The 24529-nt window shown below is 33.7% G+C and overlaps 1 protein-coding gene and 1 long non-coding RNA gene across 3 annotated transcripts; one reads left to right on the forward strand and one right to left on the reverse strand.

Moving 5' to 3' along the window:
* The first annotated feature begins 179 nt into the window (after positions 1 to 179).
* Positions 180 to 24522, forward strand: LOC128192315 (pre-mRNA cleavage complex 2 protein Pcf11-like). Its single transcript, XM_052864909.1, has 16 exons — positions 180 to 456; positions 5241 to 5369; positions 8844 to 9026; positions 9308 to 9493; positions 9607 to 10940; positions 18288 to 20572; positions 20708 to 20977; positions 21258 to 21332; positions 21481 to 21614; positions 21710 to 21777; positions 22062 to 22245; positions 22354 to 22396; positions 22515 to 22636; positions 23192 to 23284; positions 23453 to 23488; positions 23579 to 24522. Exons 1-16 carry the CDS (start codon positions 304 to 306, stop codon positions 23933 to 23935), a joined length of 5652 nt encoding a protein of 1883 aa, XP_052720869.1. The 5' UTR covers positions 180 to 303; the 3' UTR covers positions 23936 to 24522.
* LOC128192355 (uncharacterized) lies at positions 13651 to 17104 on the reverse strand. Of its 2 annotated transcripts, XR_008244536.1 has the most exons (3): positions 16471 to 17098; positions 14159 to 15177; positions 13651 to 14102 (listed from the first exon to the last, which is right to left on the reverse strand). It is a non-coding gene; the product is annotated as an uncharacterized LOC128192355 (long non-coding RNA). The 2 variants fall into 2 exon arrangements; XR_008244535.1 differs by lacking the exon at positions 13651 to 14102 and having other exon boundaries at positions 14764 to 15177; positions 16471 to 17104.
* Positions 24523 to 24529: the final 7 nt, after the last annotated feature.

A 24529-nucleotide genomic window follows, 5' to 3' on the forward strand; every position in this document is an offset into this window, starting at 1 on the left:
ATAGTAGTGTCAGTAACATATATAATTTCACCCCTTTATTGTAACATACTATTTCATTTAGATCGAGTACCAGGAACTAGATTTTGAACAAGATTTATTCATTTGTTAAACTGATTTTGATTGGTGCGCATTATTTTCATTCAACCAATCAGTCAATCTTTTACAATGTATTAATTTAGGTCACACAGCCTGAGGACGGAAGACATTTTGAAACGGACAAAATTGTTATTGAAAAGTTGGGCGAGGACAAACCAGACAGATACAATGAAGTTTACGCACTAGATGGAACCAATCTGAGAAAAAATGGAGGAAGAGGTTATCCAAGAATACCGCTCCTCGCTGGAAGAGCTTACAGCTAACAGCAAACCACTGATCAACATGCTGACCATGCTTGCAGAGGACAACGAGCAATATGCACCTGAAATCGTTAAAGTCATTGAAACGCATTTACAACAGGTTTATTTAAATTTTATTTTTAATAGAGTATCAATTTAATGAATTTTATTTTGTTTTAATCCTCACAGCTTTATTCAGGGGTTTTCCGTTTACCTTGTACCTGGAATAAGATGGTGCCATATGGTGTTGCACTAGGGATTTCCTACAAATTTTACTCTCTATTCCGGGATCTGACAAAATGGGAATTTCGCGAGTATAATTTTTTTTATTAACAAATTTCCAGTAAATGAATGCTTGAAATGTCAATTGTTCTCAAGTTATGTTTACTTTGTTAAAAGTTAGGTAAGGTAGCAGTCAAGTTTATTAGCCTTTCCTTTCAAAAAGGAAGAGAATATATTTGCATTACAGTTGAAGTAAATACAAATATTTAAATTAATGTCTGAAGGAAAACCCCTGTATACCCTAAATGGTAAAACCTGAACAATTCTTTATGCTAATGATTTAAAGTGTTTATTTATTTTTTGACTGTAAATTATTGAATGTACAGAATTAAATGTGACGAAGAGGAAGCGTCTGTCTTCTTTATAACCTTGCAAGTGTTGTAAGCATGTTTAAATGTAGGGCTGGAATGAGAGAAAAGTGGTAAAATTGCTAATAGCACTATTTTTAAATTCTCTTGCCAGTCAAAATTGATTTAAAAAAGATGTGTAGTAATTTTAATACTCTTCTCACTGAAATATATTATCATTTGCAGGGCTAAATAAATGTTCATTTTGTACTGTCAAATGTTCATCATAAAAAAAAATAATGCGTTTATTGTTAAACATAACAATCATGGCATTTGAAAAGTTCATACCAAATTGTTTTGATGAAGTTTCGAGTTTATTAAAGGCATGCTAGTAATTTTTGTGGCATCCGATTCAACAAGTTTCAACTATTGATATTTTTCGTCAACTGTTTATTGATAATGATTACTCAATATTTTTTATTTAGATATCATGTAAATTGAAATATGAGGATTGTTTTGATATTTTATAAGCCATTTTCAGCTCTATAAAAACATGCTTCACAGCACTAAATCATTCAAATACATCTTTTATCATACTTGTATTGTACTCTCAAAATGTATATTCTGTTTTCATTTACACTTTATGCAAATATTTGGCATTGTTTGCTTTGACATGTAGTGTTACAACAGCAACCATTGTTGAAAATTGTGTAAAGTTCATTGTGAAAATTCAGAAAAATGCATTTTGTTAGTACAATAATTCATATTCAAATTAATGTACGTTTATAGTTAAACTCATTTCACAATGCATTGACTCCATGGATGGAAATAGTCTTTTGTAAAGACATCATTATAGCTGTTTTTGATTGAGTCAATCAAAAAGCAAGCAAATTGTTTTACTTGTGTTGGAAATTGAGACTGATTTTTGTATCAGTATGTTTCTCATTTGTAGATATATCTCATTTTCTTTTTTATCATGTGTCTCTCAGAAAAAAGGATTCACCAAAACTATTTTCTCTGTCCATTAAATGGAAATGCCGTTAAAGTGTGAAAAATAATATTTTATGAAAAAATTCTTTTAGCCACTTTTGAAAATAGTTTGTTTTCCCTCTCTTGGCCGACTCGTAAAAAAAAATCTTTTTATTAACACCAAGCAATACCAGTAAATGTTTTTAGATGGTGTAAGCCAAAATATTTTGTGTTTGATTAAAACTGTTTCACCTTGACTTTTTCACAAAGCTTGGAATAAGATATGTATAAATGCCAAGTCTGGAGGCGGAAAACAAATAATTTTTAAAAAGTGGTATAACGTGGAAGACATGATTTACGTAATGTGGTTTGCTGAGGTGTAAATTTACACATAACTTCGGGTCTGGTTACACCATTCAAAATGGATGCCAGTTCTTATGTCAGATGGAGAAAGGAGAATACTTGTTGAAGAAAATACAAAAAAGTATATAACCCCCATTAATTTCAAACATTTTTGCAAAACCCCCCAAAATAGAAAAATTTAAAAACGCCTGCAACCTCACATTATTCAGCCTTCAAGATTTTACTCCGTCTAGATTTGCAAAATTATCCATCATTGGATATTTCACATGCTTCTGGGGAAAAACATTGTTTAGATCTTGATGTTATGAATGATATTTATAAGGTTGTAATTACTGGGCTGCAGCTTATGGGTTAGCACCTAATTCCTATCTGATTCCAGTTGATTACTCAATTGTTTTAATCCAGGAAAATTAAAAACTTGCTATTATAATAGAACCAAACAAATTCAAACCTTTTGAAGTTAAATAGAAAGAATACCCTGAAATTTAAGAGATTTTCTCTTTTGATATCTAAACAGCTAAGGCAAATATTTTTTGATGAACATCTGTTACAAAGAGAGGTCTTACTTAGGAATTAATTAAAGAAGTAACAACGATTCTTTAATAAGCAGGTTAATTGTCTAGCTATGACACTGATCTCTAATTTCCCCCTAATTTTTTTTTCAAACTTTGACATTGATCTGTCATAAAATAAAACTACCTGTGTATTAATGCGTATATAAAGAGGGTAAAAAAGAAACTGCACCGTTTTATGTCAACCGACTTTTTTGGAATTTAATTTTTAGTTATCCTTAAAAATTCATGAACATTAAAATACACAGTATGATAACCCTCTTGCCACAGCAGTTTTAAATGCTCTCTAAAACTTGCAATAAACGGCCATTTGTGACTTGTTCGCTTCATCAGAGAATTTGAAGAGAAGTTGGTTGGAACATGTACTGAAAACCTTTATAATAAATGAGTGAATCAATCTTTGGAGTTTCATTTACAGAAGAGGAAAGGCATTTGCTGAACGTGCATTTTGGTGATATACCTTAATCTGCAGTTCAAGGATGTGTATAGATTGTTTCCAGTTTGATGTGTATCCTTGTATATTGAAAACAGATATATTGTTGAATTTGTAAAGTTTTAACCTATTGATTCATATTGTGTTATTAAAGTGACAAGAGATTGTGTAAAGTTTGATGTTTGAACCCAAATTTTTGATGTTTTGAACCCAATTGTAATGCTGTATACGTAATCAGTTCTACAATCAAGATCTGTTTAAAATATAAAAGGATTATCGTCATATAAATGTTGCTTGTTCAAGGAACATTCCTGGTCATTTCATATATACTGGTATACATGTATGCTTATGATTAGGAACTAAAACAATTTACCAATGGCCTGGATGTTTGACTTTAGTGAAAATAGTTAAAGAAATGAATGATAAAAAGAAATCAAATGTATCTGGTGAAATGAACCTGTATGGTGAATCACAGGTTTACCATGGTACAAGTTAGACACATTAAAAGTTGAGAACATAAGTTTATAGTGAAATTTTTTTTTTCTATTGGAACAGAACATGTTACTTTTTGGAAGTGTAAAAATTAAGGATGTGATGAACCAATTAGCAATGCATCGAGAATGCAAATATATGTTGTTCTACCGACAAGGAATGGAAATGTGCAAAAATATGTGCAATTGTATTGAAAATTGAGAATACATGTACTTTGCACAATTGAATCATTAGAATTCATGGTGTATTTATTTTTTAAATATTTTTTGGGATGTTTTTATGGATTTTGTTAGTACCCCTCATGATGATTTTTCATCCTCAATGAATTATAAAATAATCTTTATATATTTTGTAACAAGATACCTAATCAACAAAAAGCTTTGCATCTAAAACCATTTGGGGATTCAAGCACAGAATCTTCATGGCCGCCACAAATGCAAATGATTCAACTGTGCATTAAAAATTTACCCGGTATGTGGGATTCCAGCATAGAATCATAATATCTAATAATGAAAACTCGAATACCCAGTAAACTAAAAAGAAAATTTCTAAAAGGGTGATGTGAAAACTTCTCTCAACAGTGGCTACAGCGCGGTAGTTATTCTGTTTGAGAAGAAAAAAAGCAAGGTTTCTAACTTAAATGAAAAAGGTGGAATAAATTGTGTTTCGATGACTGAACCATTAAAGACTTCCATGAACTACGGAAGATAAGTCTTGGTTTTCTTTACGTAATTTTTACTATTAGAATTTTATTTATGGTAATGATTGTTGCACCTAACCATGCTAACGGAGAACATTCAGTTTCAACACACTATTTAAAATACCGGTATTAATTCCACAGTCTGAATGAAGATTATTCAGTTCGAAAATAATGTTTTTTTAAATTCAAAATTATTTTCAGTAAAAAATTTTCAAAGCCAAAAACAAAAAAATCCATCTCGAGTGATGGTAGTTGTAATACAAGTACAATTTTCAATGAATTGCAAGTCATAAATGAAAGGTTTTCTATGAAAATGGTTGAAAAAAGAAATTATGCCAAGGGAATTGCTTTATTCCCAACATTGGTATAAAGTATGCGTTTTGTGAAAACTGTTATCTTTACATGATAACATCAAATCATGAATAAATATCATAAGTCAATGATGGACAGAAGAGAGAAGGAAAATGGAATGGCAAGTATGGTTAACAGATGAACACTGGTGAAGAAGAGAAGACGAGAGATACTAGACTTGTTCCTGTTATCAATGCAGTGAAGAAATGAAGAATATGACTTTTACTTATGAATTCATGATTATATTAGCACATGCATTTGTTTTCTTTGTGTAATTGTTATATAAATGTCTCAAAAATGTTTTCTATTTCACATTTTATGTTTTAATGTTGTATGAAATGCTATTTTTATGTTGTGACTTTTACTCTCATGTTTTGCAGATCTCCTCAAGGCTATGGATGGTTGAAGTTAAAAGACTTGTGTGATGAAACATGTTCTCTTATTTTCTAATTCCAGGCTGAGGCTGACAAGAAGCTACCGACTCTGTACTTAATTGACTCCATAATCAAGAATCTCCCCAAATCATCGTACCCTTCTTTATTTGCTCAAAACATTGTACAGACATTCTGTGCAACTTTTGAAAAGGTTAGCATTGAAAACTTGGTGAAAGCTTTTGAGAGTTTAATAGATATTGTTATACATGTATTGTTTGTTTGTACACTACAAAATCTGTGACCCTGATGAAGAAGATGCAGCTTGGTTGATGGAAAGAAAATTAATTTTATTGCAGGCCTGCTTGAATTTGATTCAATATTTGGATGTATTGATAAATTGTTTGTATAAAAAGATTAAGGAACATAAATTAATTGAGCCAAAAAAAGAGGAAGAAAGGAACATTAAAAAAAAGATGAGAAAACAGCTTGTAGCTGAAGCTTCTTTATTGCAATTGTGTGTATTCTTTAGAAGTTAGTTGGTTATTACATGTACACATTGAGAGGTGAAGCAGGTCAGAGGAACATGCTTACCCTGGCTTGCAAAAAGAGAAGGAAAAACCTTTAAAGTAAACAGACTGATTGAGATGAACCAAACAGCTGGGGACAATTCTGATGCTGGGCCAGTTACAGACTCAGTAATTGCAGTTGTACAGTATTGTACAAAAGCAATTAAAGAAGTTGGATTTATATTTGATTGTTTAATTTGTAAAGTGTTTGCTTAAAAATTAGGATTGATCAGTAATTATTTCATATATGAAATATATAAATATATACATCTACGTGTATAATTTATGACAAGATATACTGTGTATCGTTAGTTTTGAAACCTGTCCTAAAATTCCATTAAATCTGTCTTATATTCTTGTAACATATCCCGCAGAAGATTATGAAATTCAGAGCAGGAAAAAAGCTGCAGGGTGGTTCAGAAATAATTGAGAAAAAATGGTATCAAAAATCTTCGGTCCACTTCTGAGAAGTCTTTTACTGGTCCAGCACCAGAAAAATTGAATTGTAATTGTTTTGTAAAATTGTTGCATCGAGTATGCATTGATAACAGATAAAAAAATATTTTGCTGTTCTCCTTGGTAAATACTGGTAATCAAACATGATTAGAACTTAATTAATCTGAATAAAATGAGAACCTTTGATCTGTTCATCTATATTGCTACATATTTATAGCAATTTGTTTGAGCAGATTATAGGATCGGGTTTTAATCAGATCGAAGTTGACACAATGCTGCATAATTACATTGGTTATCTTTTTTACTAACATTGATTTTTCGAAATACCTCTTTCTAATTTCTGTCTCCATTTGAGAAAACATGTATGCAGAACGAGATTTAAATCCATATGCATATGGAAAATTATTTATGTAATTACAATGTACAGGAGATCTCCTGTATTTGTAATCTGTGTAGGGGGCATGAAGGGAGGATACAATATCACTTTAATATGGTACCATAACACCTGTATGTCCACTGCCGTTTTTTTTATGGAATCTTAATAAAAATTAGACAAAATTTAAGGTGATTTAAGGTGGTATTGGACACAGATTTCAGTGTTTATGAGAGAGCAAATTCAAAATGTTATCACAATTTTAAAATGTTCCAATTGTAAAAATTTCCACTTAAAAGTCATTTGAAATTTGTAATGAAGAAGTTAGTGGAAAGATCGAATTCAGTTTAAAACTCATGGATTTTGGATGAAAACAAATGTATGTAAAGTTAAAATTTTATTTTGGAAAACAGTGAGTCATAAAATGAATGTGTCCAATACCTCCTTTATTTGAAGTTGCGGTTACAGGCAATAGAGTGTTAATTTTTAATACTTTTATTCCTTAAATGTAAAAAAGAAATTTAAATTAAATGAAAACTACTTGGTGTCTTGATGAGAGAATGGAATTGCCTCAAACTGATATTCCTATGTTTTTTCAGAACATGCGAACTATGTTCTTTCATTGCATTAAAGCCCCTTTCATGCATAAATGTGTTTCCTATATAGAATACATATACCGGGTAGTAGATGTGTGATTTTGAGAAAAGTTTGTCGTTCATGCAAGAAATATTGCAGTCCAAGTTCGAGTAGAAAATTGCAGTAGAAGCAGAAATGTTCTTTGGGAACTAAATTTTTACATGTAAAAATCAGAACATAAAATCCCAAGTGATATTTTCATTTGGTGATATGTATGGTGTGGTTATTTTTTAAACAAGGAAATTATATTCCAAAGAAACTATGATCAGAATTCTAAGTTATTATATCCCCACAAAACTTTATGCTTCTATTGTAAAAAGAGGGTTGGCAATTATAACAAAGAAAAAGTTGATTATTTTTTTTTGGGGGGGGGGGTATCAGAAAATAGAACATAACTAAAGTTGCATAGTGTACAGAGGATGTTGTGGATAGAGAAACAGCTTGGGTGAAAGCTCTTGCACCAATATTCACTGTAAGAAAAATGGTTGCAAATGCATGTGGTGAGGTCATCAGAATAGGCACCTGGAGTTAGATTAACTCCTGCTAATGAATTTAATTAAGGAATATGAATTCTATATACATGTAAATGTATAATGTAATTGGAGTGCTAAAGAATAGGGTTGGTGAAATTGTTAGAAGGTTCAGAAAGTTGTAGAAACATTTCAATATACCGGTATGTCTTATAAATAGATAGAAAAAGGGTAGAGATGCCCAAAAGAATGAATATGCTGTGTATATGTAATGCACATACCAGCCAAAAATATATAATATTATAACAGTACATGTATATAACTTCCTGGTTAGCTGAACTCCCTTCATGTGCTTTCAGCTATTGTTACTAATTTGAAAAAGTTTAGTTAATTTAAATTCTTTCCTTTTGTCGGAAAATATGAAAAAAAAATGATAGATGCTTTGTTCATTGATTTGAATTTCCAAAATTTACATTTCAACTATATGCAATTAATCCAAGAAGCTATAGATCATGCCTGATTGGTTAATATCATTTGCAATTTATATAAACCGTACATAAAATGAGGACTCCCTGAATTTTGTGGAAATCGGCAATGTAGTCGATCTGCATTTTACAGGCTCTTGAAACGAATTAGAGATGAATGGTAAAAAAGGACTCTTAAAAATAAATTGTAATTTTAATGATGTTATCTATCTGGATGTTTGCAATTTCTTTGGGACCTTGAGGATGGAAAACACAACCTTGTACTGTGGAATCATTAGATTTCGTGGTGGCTCAGTTTTCGTGGAATTCGTGGCTACCCCTCACCCACGAATTAACATCCTCCACGAATAAATAAATTAGGACTGTAAAGTCATATCTCCTTTTGTAAGTTTCCGAGAATACACGAAATTACGTCCCAACGAACCTGTAAAATTGTAGCAATCCACGAAAATTGGCCCACACGAATTTTAATGATTCCACAGTATCTCATTAAAATTAATCATAGGATATCCTTTCATATCTGGAAATTTACTATGAAGGGTAGATGACCTTAAACATTTCTTTAAAAAAATCACATGAACTGCATGATTTCTTGAAACCTTTATTCCTCTTTATTAAACTCAATCATGGATATACTAAACACTTTTAAAATTTAGATCAGTGTTTTACATGCGGACAATTTCTACCTCAATACAATAGGTTGATGAGAAGACGAGGCAATCCATGTACAAAGTCCGACAAACGTGGGGTGAAATATTTAAAAACCGAAAATTGTATGCCATAGATGTACGAGTAAATCACATGGATCCTGCCTGGCCAATTACAGCAGTCGCAGAAACGGATAAAAGCAACATATTTGTCAATCCTAAGTTCATTGCAAAGGTATAAATCGCATGAGTGGAACTGGGGTTTGCATATTTTGAAAAATCAGAATAAATTTTATTTGTTGGATGATTCCACAGTTCTAAGAAATACCTGATCACATTTTGATAATGCAGTTTTGTCAATATGTTACATTAATTAATGGCCTACGCATGATGAGATAATAAATAACCAGCTATCTTGAATAATTAAAAAAAAAACCAAAACACAGAGAAGAGTAATTAAAATGTGGAGTGAAACCAACTGTCTTCTGTACAATTCTTTGGTGTTTATCCCAATAGAAGGAAGAGGAATCGCTGCTACCTGAGCTTCCGGTTGTACCTGAAGTAGATGAGGAAACGCTGATGAGACAGCAGTTAATTGCAAAGAAAGCAGAATTATTAAAAATTCAGCAACAAAAACTTGAAATGGAGCTGAGGGAACTTGAAGAGGCCACACAACGCACATCTCAACAAAAGGGTCATAAGGTGAAAACAGTCCCTAATCTTGAAGGAATTCAAACAAAAAGTCCTGAAGAAGTAATTTTTTTCTTTCAATGTTATGTTTGTGTGAAATATATGAATTTAATGATGTGTTATAGGTAGCAAAAGTTGAGGATAGTTTATTAAGTGGAATGGGCTCTGTGAACACTACAATGACCACCATGACGAGTCGAGATCCCAGAACCAATCGTGACCCAAGAACTGCACGTGATCCACGATTACGAGATCCCAGGCTTCAGAACAAACCATCTCCTGTCAGCAATGCAGCGTCTTTTCCACCCATGTCGCAGATTGCATCATCAGCTATACCAGGAATTCCTGGACCAGAGACTTTGATGTCCTTTCATGGTATGCCTCCTCATATGATGCCAGGCATGCTGTCTCAACCCCCGCCTGGACTTTTTCCCCCAACTGTTATGAGTCAACTTCCCCCAGGAATGCCACCTACCTCTTCTATGCCATTCTCGATACCCTCTAGTCAGCCTCCACATGCTCAAAAAATATTTAGTGAAAACTTAAGCAATCAAGGATTCGGTGACAGAGTACTGCCAACAGTGCCTCAAATTGGTGATGATTCTGAAAAGGAAAAGTCTGTTGAACATCAAAGACAGTCTTTAGAAAAGGGAACTCTGAGAAGTGAACTTGAAAGACGAGCAAAAGAAAATGAAAATGAAGTCAAGCAAAAAAGTGATAGTGATTCTCATAAACAAAAAACTAAAGAATCTAAAAGCAAGGAGTCATCTAGTAGCAAAGACAGAAGAAGTGCCGAAAGTAGAAACAGGGATTCAAAGGAAAGGGCTAAGGATTCCAGATCTAGGCGAGGAAGTCCGCGCCATGAAAGGGGAAGTAGCAAAGAATCCAGGGGTAGGGATGATGAAAAGAAAAAAATCCATGTGGATGAGGATGCAAAGAAAACTGAAGAGGATAGAAAAAGAGGCTCGAAAACAAAATCCAGATCAACTAAAAGCAGGACTGAGGAAGATTCTGACAGCAAGGATTCAAGGAGGGAAAAAGACAAATCACCTCTTTTGAAGGAAAGATCAAGATCACCTGTTTCAAGAAAGCACCATTCCTCTAAGGAGAAAAAGTCTCCAAAGAAAACTGAAGTAATTGAGAAAGTGGAAGTGAAGAAAGAAGTGTCTCCTGAACCAATAGAATCTGAAGATAAATTGGATGTTGAAAAGAAGCCCGGATTGTTTGAATCGGGGTACAAAATTCCTAAAAAGGAAGTTGCAGCAGAAGATAAAGATGACTTGGATGAGCGACAACAGAAGACCAATGGAAATGGCAGAGACCCTAAATTAGTGAAAGTCAATTCCAAACGAGACCTCAGTGAGTTGGGAGAAAATGCAGGCAAGACTGGAGAGGAGCATGAAGGGCCCAGCAAAAAACCACGCCTGGAGGAGAAACCCAAACTGGATAATGAACTAAGGTAACTGAACCTCCACTGTTCTTCTATTTTAATTTATAAATCAATTTTTGTAAATGATGTGAAAGTGATGTGTGTCATACTGATATTGAATACTTGTTCCTTTGTTGCAACTTTTAGCTTCACGTGAGTAATTTCATGGATTAAGTACAGGTTCACGTAAGAATCAGGCAAACAGTGATAAGTCATATGTTTCATATTGAGATGATAATTTACTTTGAGAACAGTATATATAAGTGTTCTCAAAAAATGATAAAATTTTTAGTGAGTCGTGCATAATTGTGAAGCTGTGTTACTAAAAATAGATCCACTCTGTCACAGTTTTTAAACACAATGAAAACACTATTGTATGAAGATCTGACAGGATTTTCAGAAATTCAGTGTCAATTCATTTATTCAAAAATGTTGGTATGAAGAGAAGACAATGCCCTCTTCTTTTTTCTAATGTTAAAGATGTAGTATCCCATTGGTTTCCATGGCAACCACGACAATAATGAGCCATACAGTCTTTAAAATTAGAGAAAAACGATCACTTTTATGTCTCTTTTTAAAAAAAAACAGCAAACATATATGACTGTGTATTATAAATAAATGAATAAAGGATATTCTGAAATATTTTTTTACATAATAAAAAGTTTTGAAAAATTAACAGACGGTTTACATAATCTAAGCAATCATGTGGGATTCCTAACAAAATTTTAAAAATCTTTATCATTTTTACATGTATCTAAGAGTAATATTATAATTATATTGCATATTCATAGTTTCATTTTAAAACAAGGATTATACTTTAATTTCATTGATGTGTAAATGTTATTGTTTTAACCCATTACCTGTGAAAATGTGATCGTACATCATTATTGATCGGGATCGGAATACCAAATATTGTGTTTCAAATTTATACCGAATTTTCTCAGACTTCTAAACGATACGTTCATAAAGTTATCAAAGTTTAGTTTTCAACAATATTTAATGATGTATCACAAGTCTTAAAACAATATATAAGTATGTCTGTCAAAAAATAATGGAAGTAGCCATAGTTAGCAAGTCTTACGATAACTAACAGGGAAAAGGAACATTATAAACTGTCCGACCTGCTGTATATCATGGTTATAGTGAGTAATATGTACAACCATTAAAAAACTTATATACAATATCGTTTGTCTCGGTGGTCAATAACACCTGAACCTACATGTACTTTTGAGGAATTCATATTATTTTTACGTAATTTTAAATGAGGTTGTTGGGGATGTTGACTTTTAAAAAATAACGCAGTTCTTTTTTTTAACAAAGATGTCTGCAGATTTGTTAAATACCATGTACACCGTATTAAGCAATTAAAATGAATTTATCTTTTTATGTGGACCCTTAGCCCAGCCTTTCCAATCAAAAATAAATATATTTTATACTATTACAATGTACAGTAAAACAGGCTCATATCTGATATATAAATTTAGAATATGTTTGTAGACTATATGGGGGGGGGGGGGTCCTCAGTAAGCATCAATTTATTGTAAGCGTAATTATTGTAACCCTGTATTAGTTTATATAATGTGCATTGGATACAGTTTAATCATTAAGGGCATGCTTTATATTCCAGAATTTAGCAAAACATATAAGCATTTTTCACTCCCTTTATATCTATACTACTATATTAAAATAACAGACTCGAATTTTTTGTCTTTAATACCGAGAAATCGGAAGAATACTGTCTTTTGTTTTACATATTTTAAACATCATTGGGACTAGAAGATTACCAATTTGTTTTTATTTTTTCTCAGTTACGCTTCGCTAATTAATTATCAACAAAAATTGCTCAAAAAATCCCGGAAATCACCTGGATTTTTTGGATTTTACAATCTTGCGCTTGCGCAATACATTCACGTTAACGGGGTCTTTAGTTTATGTTTCCACAATATCACATCTGCATGAATAAACTCAGAAATGATAACACAAATACGCGTAAATTTTCATTGGACTTTTGCTATATATTCTGTTCATAATTATATATTAATCATTTCTTATGAAAGAAAGTATAAAATAACAAATATACATTTCAACTAAGTACTTACTTTTGTCTTCGTGATGACGAAAAATATTTGATTTCATGCAAAAAAGTTACATTATATTTGTTAGGAGAGTGAAGATGGAATATGTTTTATCGTAAAAATGAATAATGTCATACGGACACAGTTTTACAAAGAAACTACGTGTACTTTGGTGAAAAAGCGTTGAATTCTTCCATTCTATGGATTAAAATGTTTAGCTGAAAGATATTTGAAGTCTCAAAAAGGTTCTTTGTGATAAATTTGACTGTTATTTACAAGGCAACTTCATTAACTTTCTGCAAAATCGTTCCGGAGCGATTCTGCAATTTTCTGCTACATTACGGGTACATAAGGGAGGCATTCAATTGTGGTGAGGCCCTTTCCCGAGACACAGTTAGATTACAAACTAAGGAAAGTGTAGTGAAATTAATAGCATTATTGTAGGCTTATAGCTTTGTTATGTAAATGTCAATACTAAGGTGTGTCGATGTACCTATTTCGTAAATGTCTGATATGCAATGTCAACCCGTGCACGCACGGGTCAAAGTCTAGTATATAGATATAGATATACATTTTTAGATATTTATTCAAATATACTACAAGGTAGTATACTTAATAAAAACAACCATATGTAGAAAACATGTGTGACACCATAACAAGTACTTTATTAAACTGACTTCCAGTCATACATATAATAAACAAGTTGCACATGAATAACTCGATATACATGACACCATACATGTCAAAATGTATCACACATACTATAGATGGTTATATCAAACATCAACCAATAGATTACATATTGATTTTTTTCCCTCAATTTGGACCCTGGAAAGGCTAAAAGTTTACAATTTTTTAAAAAGAAAATCCTAAGTGAACGATTGCACACAAATAAGACATGTTTGTGAAACAACTATGCCCCCTCCTTTGGAAACATCTGAGAAGAAAATGCAAATAATTGGAATTTTTTTTAATTCCAAGGTCAAAAATTGCTCAATCATACCCAAAAAATAACTTTGCCTAGATCTTATTCAGATAAATCTGTATACCAAATTTCATTTCAAAATGTGGAACCCCTGCGAAGAAAATGAATGATAACTGTTGGTGGACTGGCCGTCTGACCAACAGACAGACAGAGAGAGAGACGCACAGCAGCAAAGTGATATGCCATACCTTCTTCGAAGGGGGGATAAAAATAGTGCATACATTTATATGAATGTGCAGCAGTTGGGTAAATGCTGTGTATACAAATTTATGCTATTAGAATATTCCTATATACATGTATATGTAGTCCAAAAATGTAGCTACCATCATGGTAATTACATAAATACAAAATATGAATTTCATGAAAATGCATTAATTATAGTGCATATCATGCAGTACATTTCATCAGATGGTTATATTATTTTTACCCGAAGTGTTTTTGCCCCGGTGTGGGCCCTTTAACACTGCACCGTGCACCTACTCTGACAAATTTCCCCCCATGCATCAAACATTTTCTGGGGAAAACACTGTATGTAGTCCAAATAATGTAGCTACCATCATGGTAATTACATAAATACACATATTAGTAATTAAAGATGAAATCATGATATATCATGATAAGTACAAAGTATTTCACTTGTTATTATATAAATATAGCATTCTGAGATTCTTTTTTTATATTAGAAATTCAATTAACTTAATCATTAGTTATTGTTCTGTCTTCCTTGGTTATTAACCATGCAGCTAAATTTGTCTTTCTTAATGCTAATTACACATAATTTTTCTTGAAGTAATGAGATATAAAATTTCTTTATTCTTTCTATACATGTATAATGGACAATCAGTGAGAAAGGGACATACATATATGCACTTATCTTCTACATAAATTAGTTATACATGTACATCTTATTACTGTTATATATATTAACATAGTTTTTTGACATTGAAAAAATTTGAGTGTGAAGTTCAATGTTAGTTATCTCCTCATATACATGTAGTTTGTAAGCTCTTTATCTGTTGGAGTTGTTTAAGGTCCTAACATAATCAATTGTTTTAATTTCTCTGATTGCCCTGGTGCAATCAGATTAAGCACTGGGTCAACACATTCTTCGACTTTTCGCTTGTTGAAACATTCTGTAAGATATATTCTGCCTCATCAGTCCAGTTTGATGTTATGACAGGGTCTGTGATTGTCAAAGTTCTGAGTCCTGAAATAGAAAGATTTAAAAACTAGAAATATTGTTACTTGTCATATGTAATGTAAAACAACATATAAATATTAATACACCAGTCATGTCAATAAAGCCTAGATAAAACATTGATTCCTATTCCAGTCTGAAAAGAAAGAATCAGTAGATAGGGAAAGTTGATGGTTGGGTGGATTGGTCTATGTTAATAAAATTGAAGGTAGGGCCAATTGTGGAACCCTATTAGACACAATTAAATCAATGTAATCTTAGATGAATATTAATCAAAGAAGATTTGAACTTCTGCAATAGGATCTAAACCCATGACCATTTATGATACACTGAATGGTTTGGAATAGGGAAAAACAACAGGGGATACTTGCCAAACCATTACATAAATTAAAAAGATCTTCAAATACCAGCAACAAATATAATTGTTAAGGGTGGGGTACGTGTGAATTGACCAATGAATTATAAAAATATGGGATAAGAGATAACCCCCGGGCATTTGCATACCAAAGTAATCGCCACATCTAATCATGAGCTGTATCAAAGAATTTACATGTACACGTACATTTAGGGATGGGGATCTCTACTGGAACACAGCGAATTACCAGTATATATTAAGGGGGTGGAAATGACCTAATCATTATTTTAATCTTTGCAATTATTTTATGAAATTATATTATCGGTCAAATATTGTTAAAAAGAAATTTCTAAAAGAGTGAAAGTGTTTTGAGTATAATATACATGTACTTTTATCCACATCAATACCGACAGGTGTTCATACCCCCAAGTTTAATAGTGAGGGAAAAAACCCACCTTATTTTTACCCCACAATGAAAACAGCTGTGAAAAAAAACTACAATGTGGAACTTTTCATTCAAGATTGACTGGTGTTTTGTTTCAATTGTTGATTGAGGCATGAACATATATTAGTTTCTAATATACATGTAGGGATACATCATTTTTCAATGTATCTGAAAACAAAGGGCAGTGTAAGGCTACTGCAGTACATTTATTCAAATCAAGATATGAATATAAGTTATAACAACGCACCTTTTATAATTAGACTTGTAAATGAACAGATGAAAGCATACATTCGTAAAGTATACAGTTATATTTGAGTGTCCGGATAATTGCCAAAATCAATCGCTTTGATGTTCTAAAAATAGATTCGGGGAAAACCAGTATGATCACCGATACATGTAGTGAAATATGCCAATAAAACAAGAACTTCACTGCAGTTGTTAGTTAACTTATATCACTGTTTGAAAAAGCTTATTTCATTCAACATGTATAGCAATAATATACCTGTATATAATGTGATTCTTTGGGGTATGACTTCCTTCGCTGTCCGCGGTTGGGTTGGCAGGTTGTTTGTCGGCCATCACTAAGTTTTAAACCTTGCAGATGTCTTGTTATGTCTCTGCAACAATTACAAAGGGTCACTGGAGTTGTTTATTCTGGATCGGCTTTATACAGACTTGTGAAACTGTTTGCGTAGTGTCCCGAAACCGTGTAGTCTTCTCGAACTTCCATTTTCGCGCACTAGCGTACGTAGCAACGAGGCGCCATCTAGCGACGATATTGTGAATCAACCAAGAAAGACAACCAGATTTCACTCGAATTTGCTAATTTTAACGGCAATTTAAACTCGAAACTCAAACTTTTCAATACTTTTTAAAATTGGAAATCATTGTGCTGAGTGAGTTTCGTAACTATTTATAATCAAATTCTCTCGTAAGGTTTGCTGTTTTTAGTAATTTGATAAAAATATATGCTATTTTACTAAGACTTGCACGGCGTCAAAATTGAGCGCCTTGTCAATATATCGGGCCCGTATTCAAAAACGAAACGGAATATTTCAGAATAATTTGGCATATACATTCTAAACATCCCAGTTTCTTGCTGGGTAAAATTTCGTTTTATTTTGCGTCTTATCACTTATCACAAAATTTCGATATTGCCGGATTCTTACGTGAACCTGTACTTAACACTTTTTCATTTCTTCAATTGTTAGGTTTGTTTTGATATTTTTTTCTTGTTTATATTTTCACTTTATTTGAAAGAAAAATGAAGAGAGAAATATTCTTTGTTGAAGCCCCTTTGAAATCCACTTGATATTGTATTTTTAGTTCCTTTTAGTTGCTTTTAAAAATGATTTAAAAATTTATCAATTACTAAGTGTTTTGTTCTTCAATTTGATTATTCAGTTAATTTCATAAATGCTACATTTGTAGCCACAGTTTATAAAACTTTAATGTAAATGTTTTTTGAGTGGCAAATAGAAATACAAATGCATAAAAATCTACCACATTAGTGAACTTGTCTGATTTTGGCCTTGCCTTGCATGCATATACAAGAAAATCTCAGACTTTTGAAGGATCATTATGTTGTGCATTTTAAAGGAACAAGGTTAGAAAGTTAAAGCAGTATGAGCTGTATTTTTTAGAATTTCCTTTTGGTGCAAAAACCTACCAGTGTGCTAAGTCTGCATGTAACTTATACTTTTATCATAAATAAGAATTGAAAAAATCAGTAATATTTGTCAGAAGAAAAATTTTTCCTCAAAGGAATATTTAGCAGTTCAATTTTTGTACAGGATGACAGTTATTCAATTTTGCTTCAATTAAGGCTTCTTAACAGCTTTTCCCACAAAAAATAAGGCTTACAGAAATTAAAAACCAAGATATTTTTTTTCATTATAGTAGAAAATAACATTTTTGAAAAAAAAAAAAATCAGCATTTTAAAATCAAGCAATTTTCAGTAGAGTTATGCCTCTTGCATGTAGAGAAATTCCAGTTATTGGCAGTTACTGCTCATTTTCTTCACAGGGGATGCACATATTGAAATGAAATTTTATATAAAGATTTATCATGATAATATCTAGGTCAAGTTTAATTTTGGGTTCGATCGACCATTTTTTGACAGAGTTATGAGCCTTGGACCTAAAAAAAATTCCATTTATTTGCTGTTTCCGTTCGCAGATGTTTCAATTATTTGCAGTTTCCGTTAGCAGATGTTTGAATTTGCATTATTCATTCATTTTCTTTAAAGATGTTTCCAAGGGAGGGGGCATAAGTGTTTTACAAACATTTTTTATGTTTATGCTATATTTTATTTGCAGTGCGTTGTTTGGAAGCGAAGACCAGGATTACAGGGGCTTGATGGATGTGGATCAGAGAAAACCAGATACTCCCAAACAGAAAGGATGGGCTCAGTATAGACATGACCACCCAGGGGAGTTTTCTTATGAGATAGAGCATGAGAAGAGGGACATGGATCACAGAAGTCCCCTCGACATGGACCACAGAAGAGATGTAGATTTTCGTAGTAAGAAGAGTGATGTAGACCTACGGAGTGTTAGTGAATCTTCCAAAAATATGGACATTCCAAATGCTCTCTCCATAGAAAACAGAGAACACATTCTTGAACAGATCGAAAAGCGTAGAAAATCTGGAGAATTAACATATGAAAAGCACCAAGAACTTCTGAAAGATTTGTCTAGGCTGGATGTATTGCAAAAGATTCAGCAAGAGAGGGAAAAGTTGAAAGAGAGGGATTCTGATTTTCAGTCAGGAGCTCCAAATGAATGGCAAGCAAAATCAAAAGAAAATGTACCATGGCCACCTCACAGTAAAGATAAGCCACCAGTGGAGAAAGAGGAATCAAATTTCACAGAAAAATGGCAAGAGAATCGCAGACCACCTCCTAGAGATTACAACATTGAAGATAGAGAATATCGGTCTCCTAGAAGTGACTTTGACAATGATTCAAGAGACAGGTTTCCACCACCATTTAAAAGAGAAAGGCCGGCTCCACCTGAGGGCCCACACCAAAGGTTTGATGGCCCACCTGATGAACGGAGACCTCCTATGGATGTTGATAGAGGGGGAAACATGCATGGACCCCCACAAAGGATGGGAAGACCAGGCCAGGGTGATGAGCGATTTCCTCCCTCTGATTGGCAAGGGCCTCCTGATAGAGACTTTAATAGAGAGGCTTGGGACTATGATGGAAGAGGTCCTCCTCCTCCTGGAAGGCCACCTCCAGAATTTGGAGGTCCCCCATTCACAGACTTTGATGGGCGAGGACCTAGGAGGGGAATGGGACCAAGAGGTAGAGGAACTAGAGGTCGCAACTCCCCTGTTTATCGAGGAGGACCTATGGATGAAGAATTTCCACCTTATGATAAGGACAATCGTAGACCAGATGACAGATTTCCTCCCAGAGGTGCATGGCATGGTGGTAGAGGGTGGGATAGAGGCCGTAGGGGAGGTCCTCGAGGTGACTTTGCAGGACGTGGTGGAATGTACCATGGACCTCGAGGCCCACCCCCTCCTCGTGACATGGATGATAGAAACTTTGATAACAGACCTCCAGAATTCATGAATAAACCAAGACCTCCTATGCGACCCTTCCCTAACATGAAAGACTCTCGTTGGGCAAATCTCAGCAACTTTCTTAGGTCTGATGACACTGAGGAGTTTGTGATAGATGGTAAACCCTTTCATATCAAAGTTGGTGCTCCTCCAAGAAAGGTTAGATTTGGAAAAGGCCAGATTGAAATATTTGCTGATCCCAATCAGAGATGTATTCTTGTGGATGGACAGAAAGTGTATACTTTTGGAGATTATGTTCGAGAAGTTAAATTGCCAGGAGAAGGAACAGGAAGAACTTTCAAAGTATTTTATCATGGGGCAGCAAGACAACTTTGGATTGATGGAGTACTACATGAACTGAGATTAGATGCTCCACCAAAGATAATATCAATCAAAGACAAAGAACATACTATTAGAATTGATGGCAGAGATGGCATGATTTTGTTAGACAATAAAGAGCTCGGGGTTTTTGGAGGTCCTCCTAGATTTGTGTTCATCGCAGGAAATCGCTGTGAGCTTAGATTTGAACCACCGCCAAGGCAAATACTCATTGATGGCAATTTATGTGAACTAAAACTGGACAGGAAAATTCCTTGTGTGATGATTGAGGGTGTTCCACATGGCATTCGCTTTGACGGTCCACCCAGGGAGATAATTGTAAATAACATTCCTCATATTGTTCCAATGGATAGAGCTGTCAAGATACGTATTGGCAACAGACCACACAATATTGCTTTTGGTGGCCCTGCTCATGAAGTGATTTTTGATGGCAAGTGGTACGAGGTGAAATTTGATGGCCCTCCTAAAATCATTGTTGTTGGAAATCGACAAGTGGAAATTCAGCTTAAGGGAAATTCACCCGATGTTAAAATCTTAGAGCCGATTGAGGATCCACAGCTAATGTTGCCTGTGAACAATGTTGGATTTGGACCAAATGGAATGCAAGGACCAAGAATGAGACCCCCTGGTCCTGGAAACTTCCCTCCTGATATGCCCAATATGATGAATAGAGGACCCAACAGACCTATGGGTAATTATATAATTTTATAGTCAAGTTTATTCATAATTATGAAGTTCAAGGTGTGCACAGTCTGTACATGTTTTAATACAAATATAGTGCATGTATAAATCTAAGATTTCATTGGTCTGATTTTAAATTTTGCAGGACCTATGGGACCTGGACCTATGGTGAGCCAAAGACCTTCAATGATGGATGGTCCAGCAGGACCAAATCAACCAATGGGTAACCTACCAATGATGCAGCCACCCACTTCAATGATGCCAAGCCAGCCTCAGCCAGGCATGATGATGGGACCTGGAGCCAACCCTCCAATGATAAGCCAGGGATTCCCAATGGCGCAAACCACGTCAATGATGCCCTCACAGAGTATGACCACAGGTGGAATGCCGGAGATGATGACAGGTCCTATCACAAGTATGTACTTCTTGAAAATGATAATTGAAAGGTTTTAAAATCAAAATCATTTAAAAAAAATTAATTATGTATAATTTTCCATAAGAGATTGATACGTGTACATATAAGAGGTACATTTTAATTACAGTATTTGAAAAGTAAGAGAGAAAATTGAAAAAATCAATTTATATAGTCATTCATGTTGTTTTGGGGATTATTTTGTCATTATTAAATGTATTCTGCACTCCTAATTACTAATGTCGAAAATTTTCATGAATTAATGGTGAGTGTCTTTTTGTAGGTGTTCCAGTAGCTGATGTTAATCTAACCACTAGTCAACCATTCTCAATCCCAGGCTTTAGTGCTCCAGCACCAGGTAATGGCCTGTCATCAAAAATAAAATCAAACAGCAATGATTGCCTATTTCTAATGAATGCAATATTATAGTGATATACATATATTATCTGCCAACACAACTCTAAGAAATATTGTAGAGTAATTAGATGTTTCACATTCTTTTGCAGCTGCAAGTTCAGCACCACTGGATATCAGCTCTCTGTTAGATAGACTGTTACAGACAGGTATAATATCCAAACCAGAGAAGAGAGCCGAGGAGCCTGTGGCTGAGGCAAGCAGTGTCAGCAGCACACCAGTGCCTGTGAGTATCAGCCACTGACAATTATTTGTTTTTACTCCAGATTCCTTGACTGTTATAAATTGATCAATTGTGTCTCTTTTGTTTTCAATATCTAGGAGTTTAAAAAAGAGAAGATTGATGTGGTTCCTGACTTGTTGGATCTTAAGACAGACAGCTTGAAAAAGTATGTTACATTTTCTGTAAAAAAAATTATTGTTTAACCATTTACAGTATAATTGAAATGGATAAGATTCTTCTTCATTCCATTTAGCCTAAGAAGCCTTGATGGTATACAATCACGAGGTCCTTACCATAATCTTAAAACTAATAAAATTACTTCACTTATCACAAATGCCATGTTAGCACAGTATATTCCACATCACATTAAAAAGAAAACTCGATTTATTCAGAGGCTGAATAAGTAAATAATACTTAATGAGTAGAGTAACATTTTCTGCTTAATTGTAGGCAATACAAGGGTGTGTTCCAGAGAATGTACAGTGGTATCCAATGCACGTCGTGTGGAATGCGCTTCACCTCAAGCCAGACGGAGCGTTACAGGGAACATCTGGATTGGCATTTCCGTCAAAACCAGCGAGAAAAAGATGGTGCTCGAATTATGTTACACAGGAAATGGTTCTACTCACTGGATGTAAGCATGTTTTACAAAATTTAAGAATTGATATTTATATCTATAACTCTTTAACATTAAGTTTTCTTGTATTTCCTGCTATACTTATTTTGTATTATTGCAATTTAGGAATGGATTGATTATGAGGAGATTGATGAGTCTGAAGATAAGGGTAAGTGAAAACATGTTTGTTTTTGCCCTGGTACTTGCATTTTCATTTATATACAGATATATCAGCAATGGGCGATTTTGGAATGTTGAATAATGATCTTGAATTCATTGTATTGTAGGTAAAAGTAGTGTGTTTGAACAGAGTAAACCTGGAACAACAGCTGAAGTTCCTACTGTCAAAATCAACATTCCAGAAAACGACGACATTCTCAGGTGTCCTGCAGCGTCAGACGGTGAAAATGTAAGTCACTTTGTTTGTTTAAACCTTCTGTAAATTCCAGGAAGTACAATGTCAATCTCCTTGTACTTTGGTATTTAGAGAGAATAAGGGACATAGTTGTAATAGAGACAGCCTGTACAATGAACCCTTGATTTTAAAAGAGTTCAAGGAAGTTATTCGTCACGCTCCATGCAGTTCGTAATGTTAAGAGAATGAAGTCAAATTTTCCTGTTTGTCCAGAAAGAGTGCCCAGGTGTTTACTTAATAAATTTCCAACAGTGGGCAAAATTTAATTTGTAGAGGTTTTATTGAGGTTAAGGAAAAGGGAAATCAACAGTCAAGATGAGATTACCAAAAAATAGATTGCAGCTATAGTTACAGCTCCATTTCCTGAAACGTGTTATGTTTTAAAAACCTGAGGTGGCTGTTATATTTTATCACTTTCTCTTAACCAAAAAGGAATGATTTTGTATACATGTATAACACAATTAAATTTTTCATGCTGCCTTAAGTCTAGAAAAAACAAAAAGTGAATACATACATGTATTTTACAGCACTGATACAATTTAATTTCAGGTTTGTGATATTTGTGGAGATCCGTTTGATCAATACTGGGATGAGGAGGCAGAAGAATGGCATCTGAAGGATGCAGTTCGAGCAGAGGGCAAGGTCAGTCAAATATTTAGTCTTCTATACTACAGATATCATCTTGTATATTGATACTGGTAATTAGTTCCAAGTCTAGATGATACATAAACATAAATTGCATACAGACTGTCCAGTAAAATGCAGACTTAGAAGCACACTTCAAGGTTTTTCTCTTCTTATTTTTTGCAGACTTACCATCCAGTTTGTTATGAAGATGAGAAAGAGGTAAATGTTTCATATATTACATTATTTTGAAAGTTGCTGCCAAATTTTTTGGTGATTCATCTCACTATAGTATCTTCTCTGTGTTTTTAGGGCAGCATCTTGGAACCAAGTCCAACACCTACTCCGAAGACAGCAGAAAACAATCCCCTCATTATGCAAATAAAAAAAGAACTTGGTCAGATCCCTGCAGATACAGTGATTCAGTACCAAGAGGACATGATTGTGAAACCGAAAGTGAAAATAGAGCCAATGGAAGAGGAAACTGTCGCAGAGACCCCTGAAAAAACAGAGACTAAAGAAACTGTCGTTGATACACCCATTGTAAAACAGGAAGAAGTGGACGTCAAGCCAGAGATAAAGGAGGCAGATACTCAACCAGACCCAGTTCCTCAGGAGACTGTAACTCCAGTTACTGTAAAAGAGGAAGTTTCAGAGGATAATTCTTGATTTTAATGTGATTCTATATCAGTTGTATAAGGGCTTTCAATGAAATGCATGTGTTTTCAGGGATAAGTTAATACATGTAGAACATGTACATAGATTTGGATGAATGATAGAGGTTGTAAGGTAGTGTGTGAATGCTTTTAAGAAGCTTATTTGTAATTCAAAATATTTATTTGGTAGTTTTATAAGACTACAAGTGAAGTGCTTCAAATTCAATGCACCTTTTTGAAAGTGGGCCATTGAATGTTATTTATTTTGATTTCTCTGATTGTTTCTGAAGGTAACAGTTGATTTTGAAAGGTAGTGCTTACTAATTTCTATTCTCTTCATATGAAACACTTAGATCACCATTCACCATAATACTTGAAGATATTCTTCCAGGTATTGTAAAAATTATAGCTTCATTTTACCATTTCATAGAGTAAATAGTCATCAATTTTCAAAATTTGTTACTAAATTGTATATTTTATGAAATGTCTCATTCCAATTTGATGCCCACAATATTGTTATTGTTTAAAGATTCTGTTATACATGTGTATCCTAATATGACACTGTTCAGTGACTTAAATAAAATTGAAAAAAAAATAATAAAAAAAC

This window comes from Crassostrea angulata, chromosome 7 (assembly GCF_025612915.1).
Source record: "Crassostrea angulata isolate pt1a10 chromosome 7, ASM2561291v2, whole genome shotgun sequence".
Taxonomy (NCBI): Eukaryota; Metazoa; Mollusca; class Bivalvia; order Ostreida; family Ostreidae; genus Magallana; species Magallana angulata.

Coding starts and splice junctions, on each gene's coding strand:
- LOC128192315 (XM_052864909.1), top strand. CDS start 304: ATGGAGGAAGAGGTTATCCAAGAATACCGCTCCTCGCTGGAAGAGCTT. Junction 21,615..21,709: donor TCAGCAGCACACCAGTGCCT/GTGAGTATCAGC, acceptor TTCAATATCTAG/GAGTTTAAAAAAGAGAAGAT. Junction 22,637..23,191: donor CAGCGTCAGACGGTGAAAAT/GTAAGTCACTTT, acceptor ATTTAATTTCAG/GTTTGTGATATTTGTGGAGA.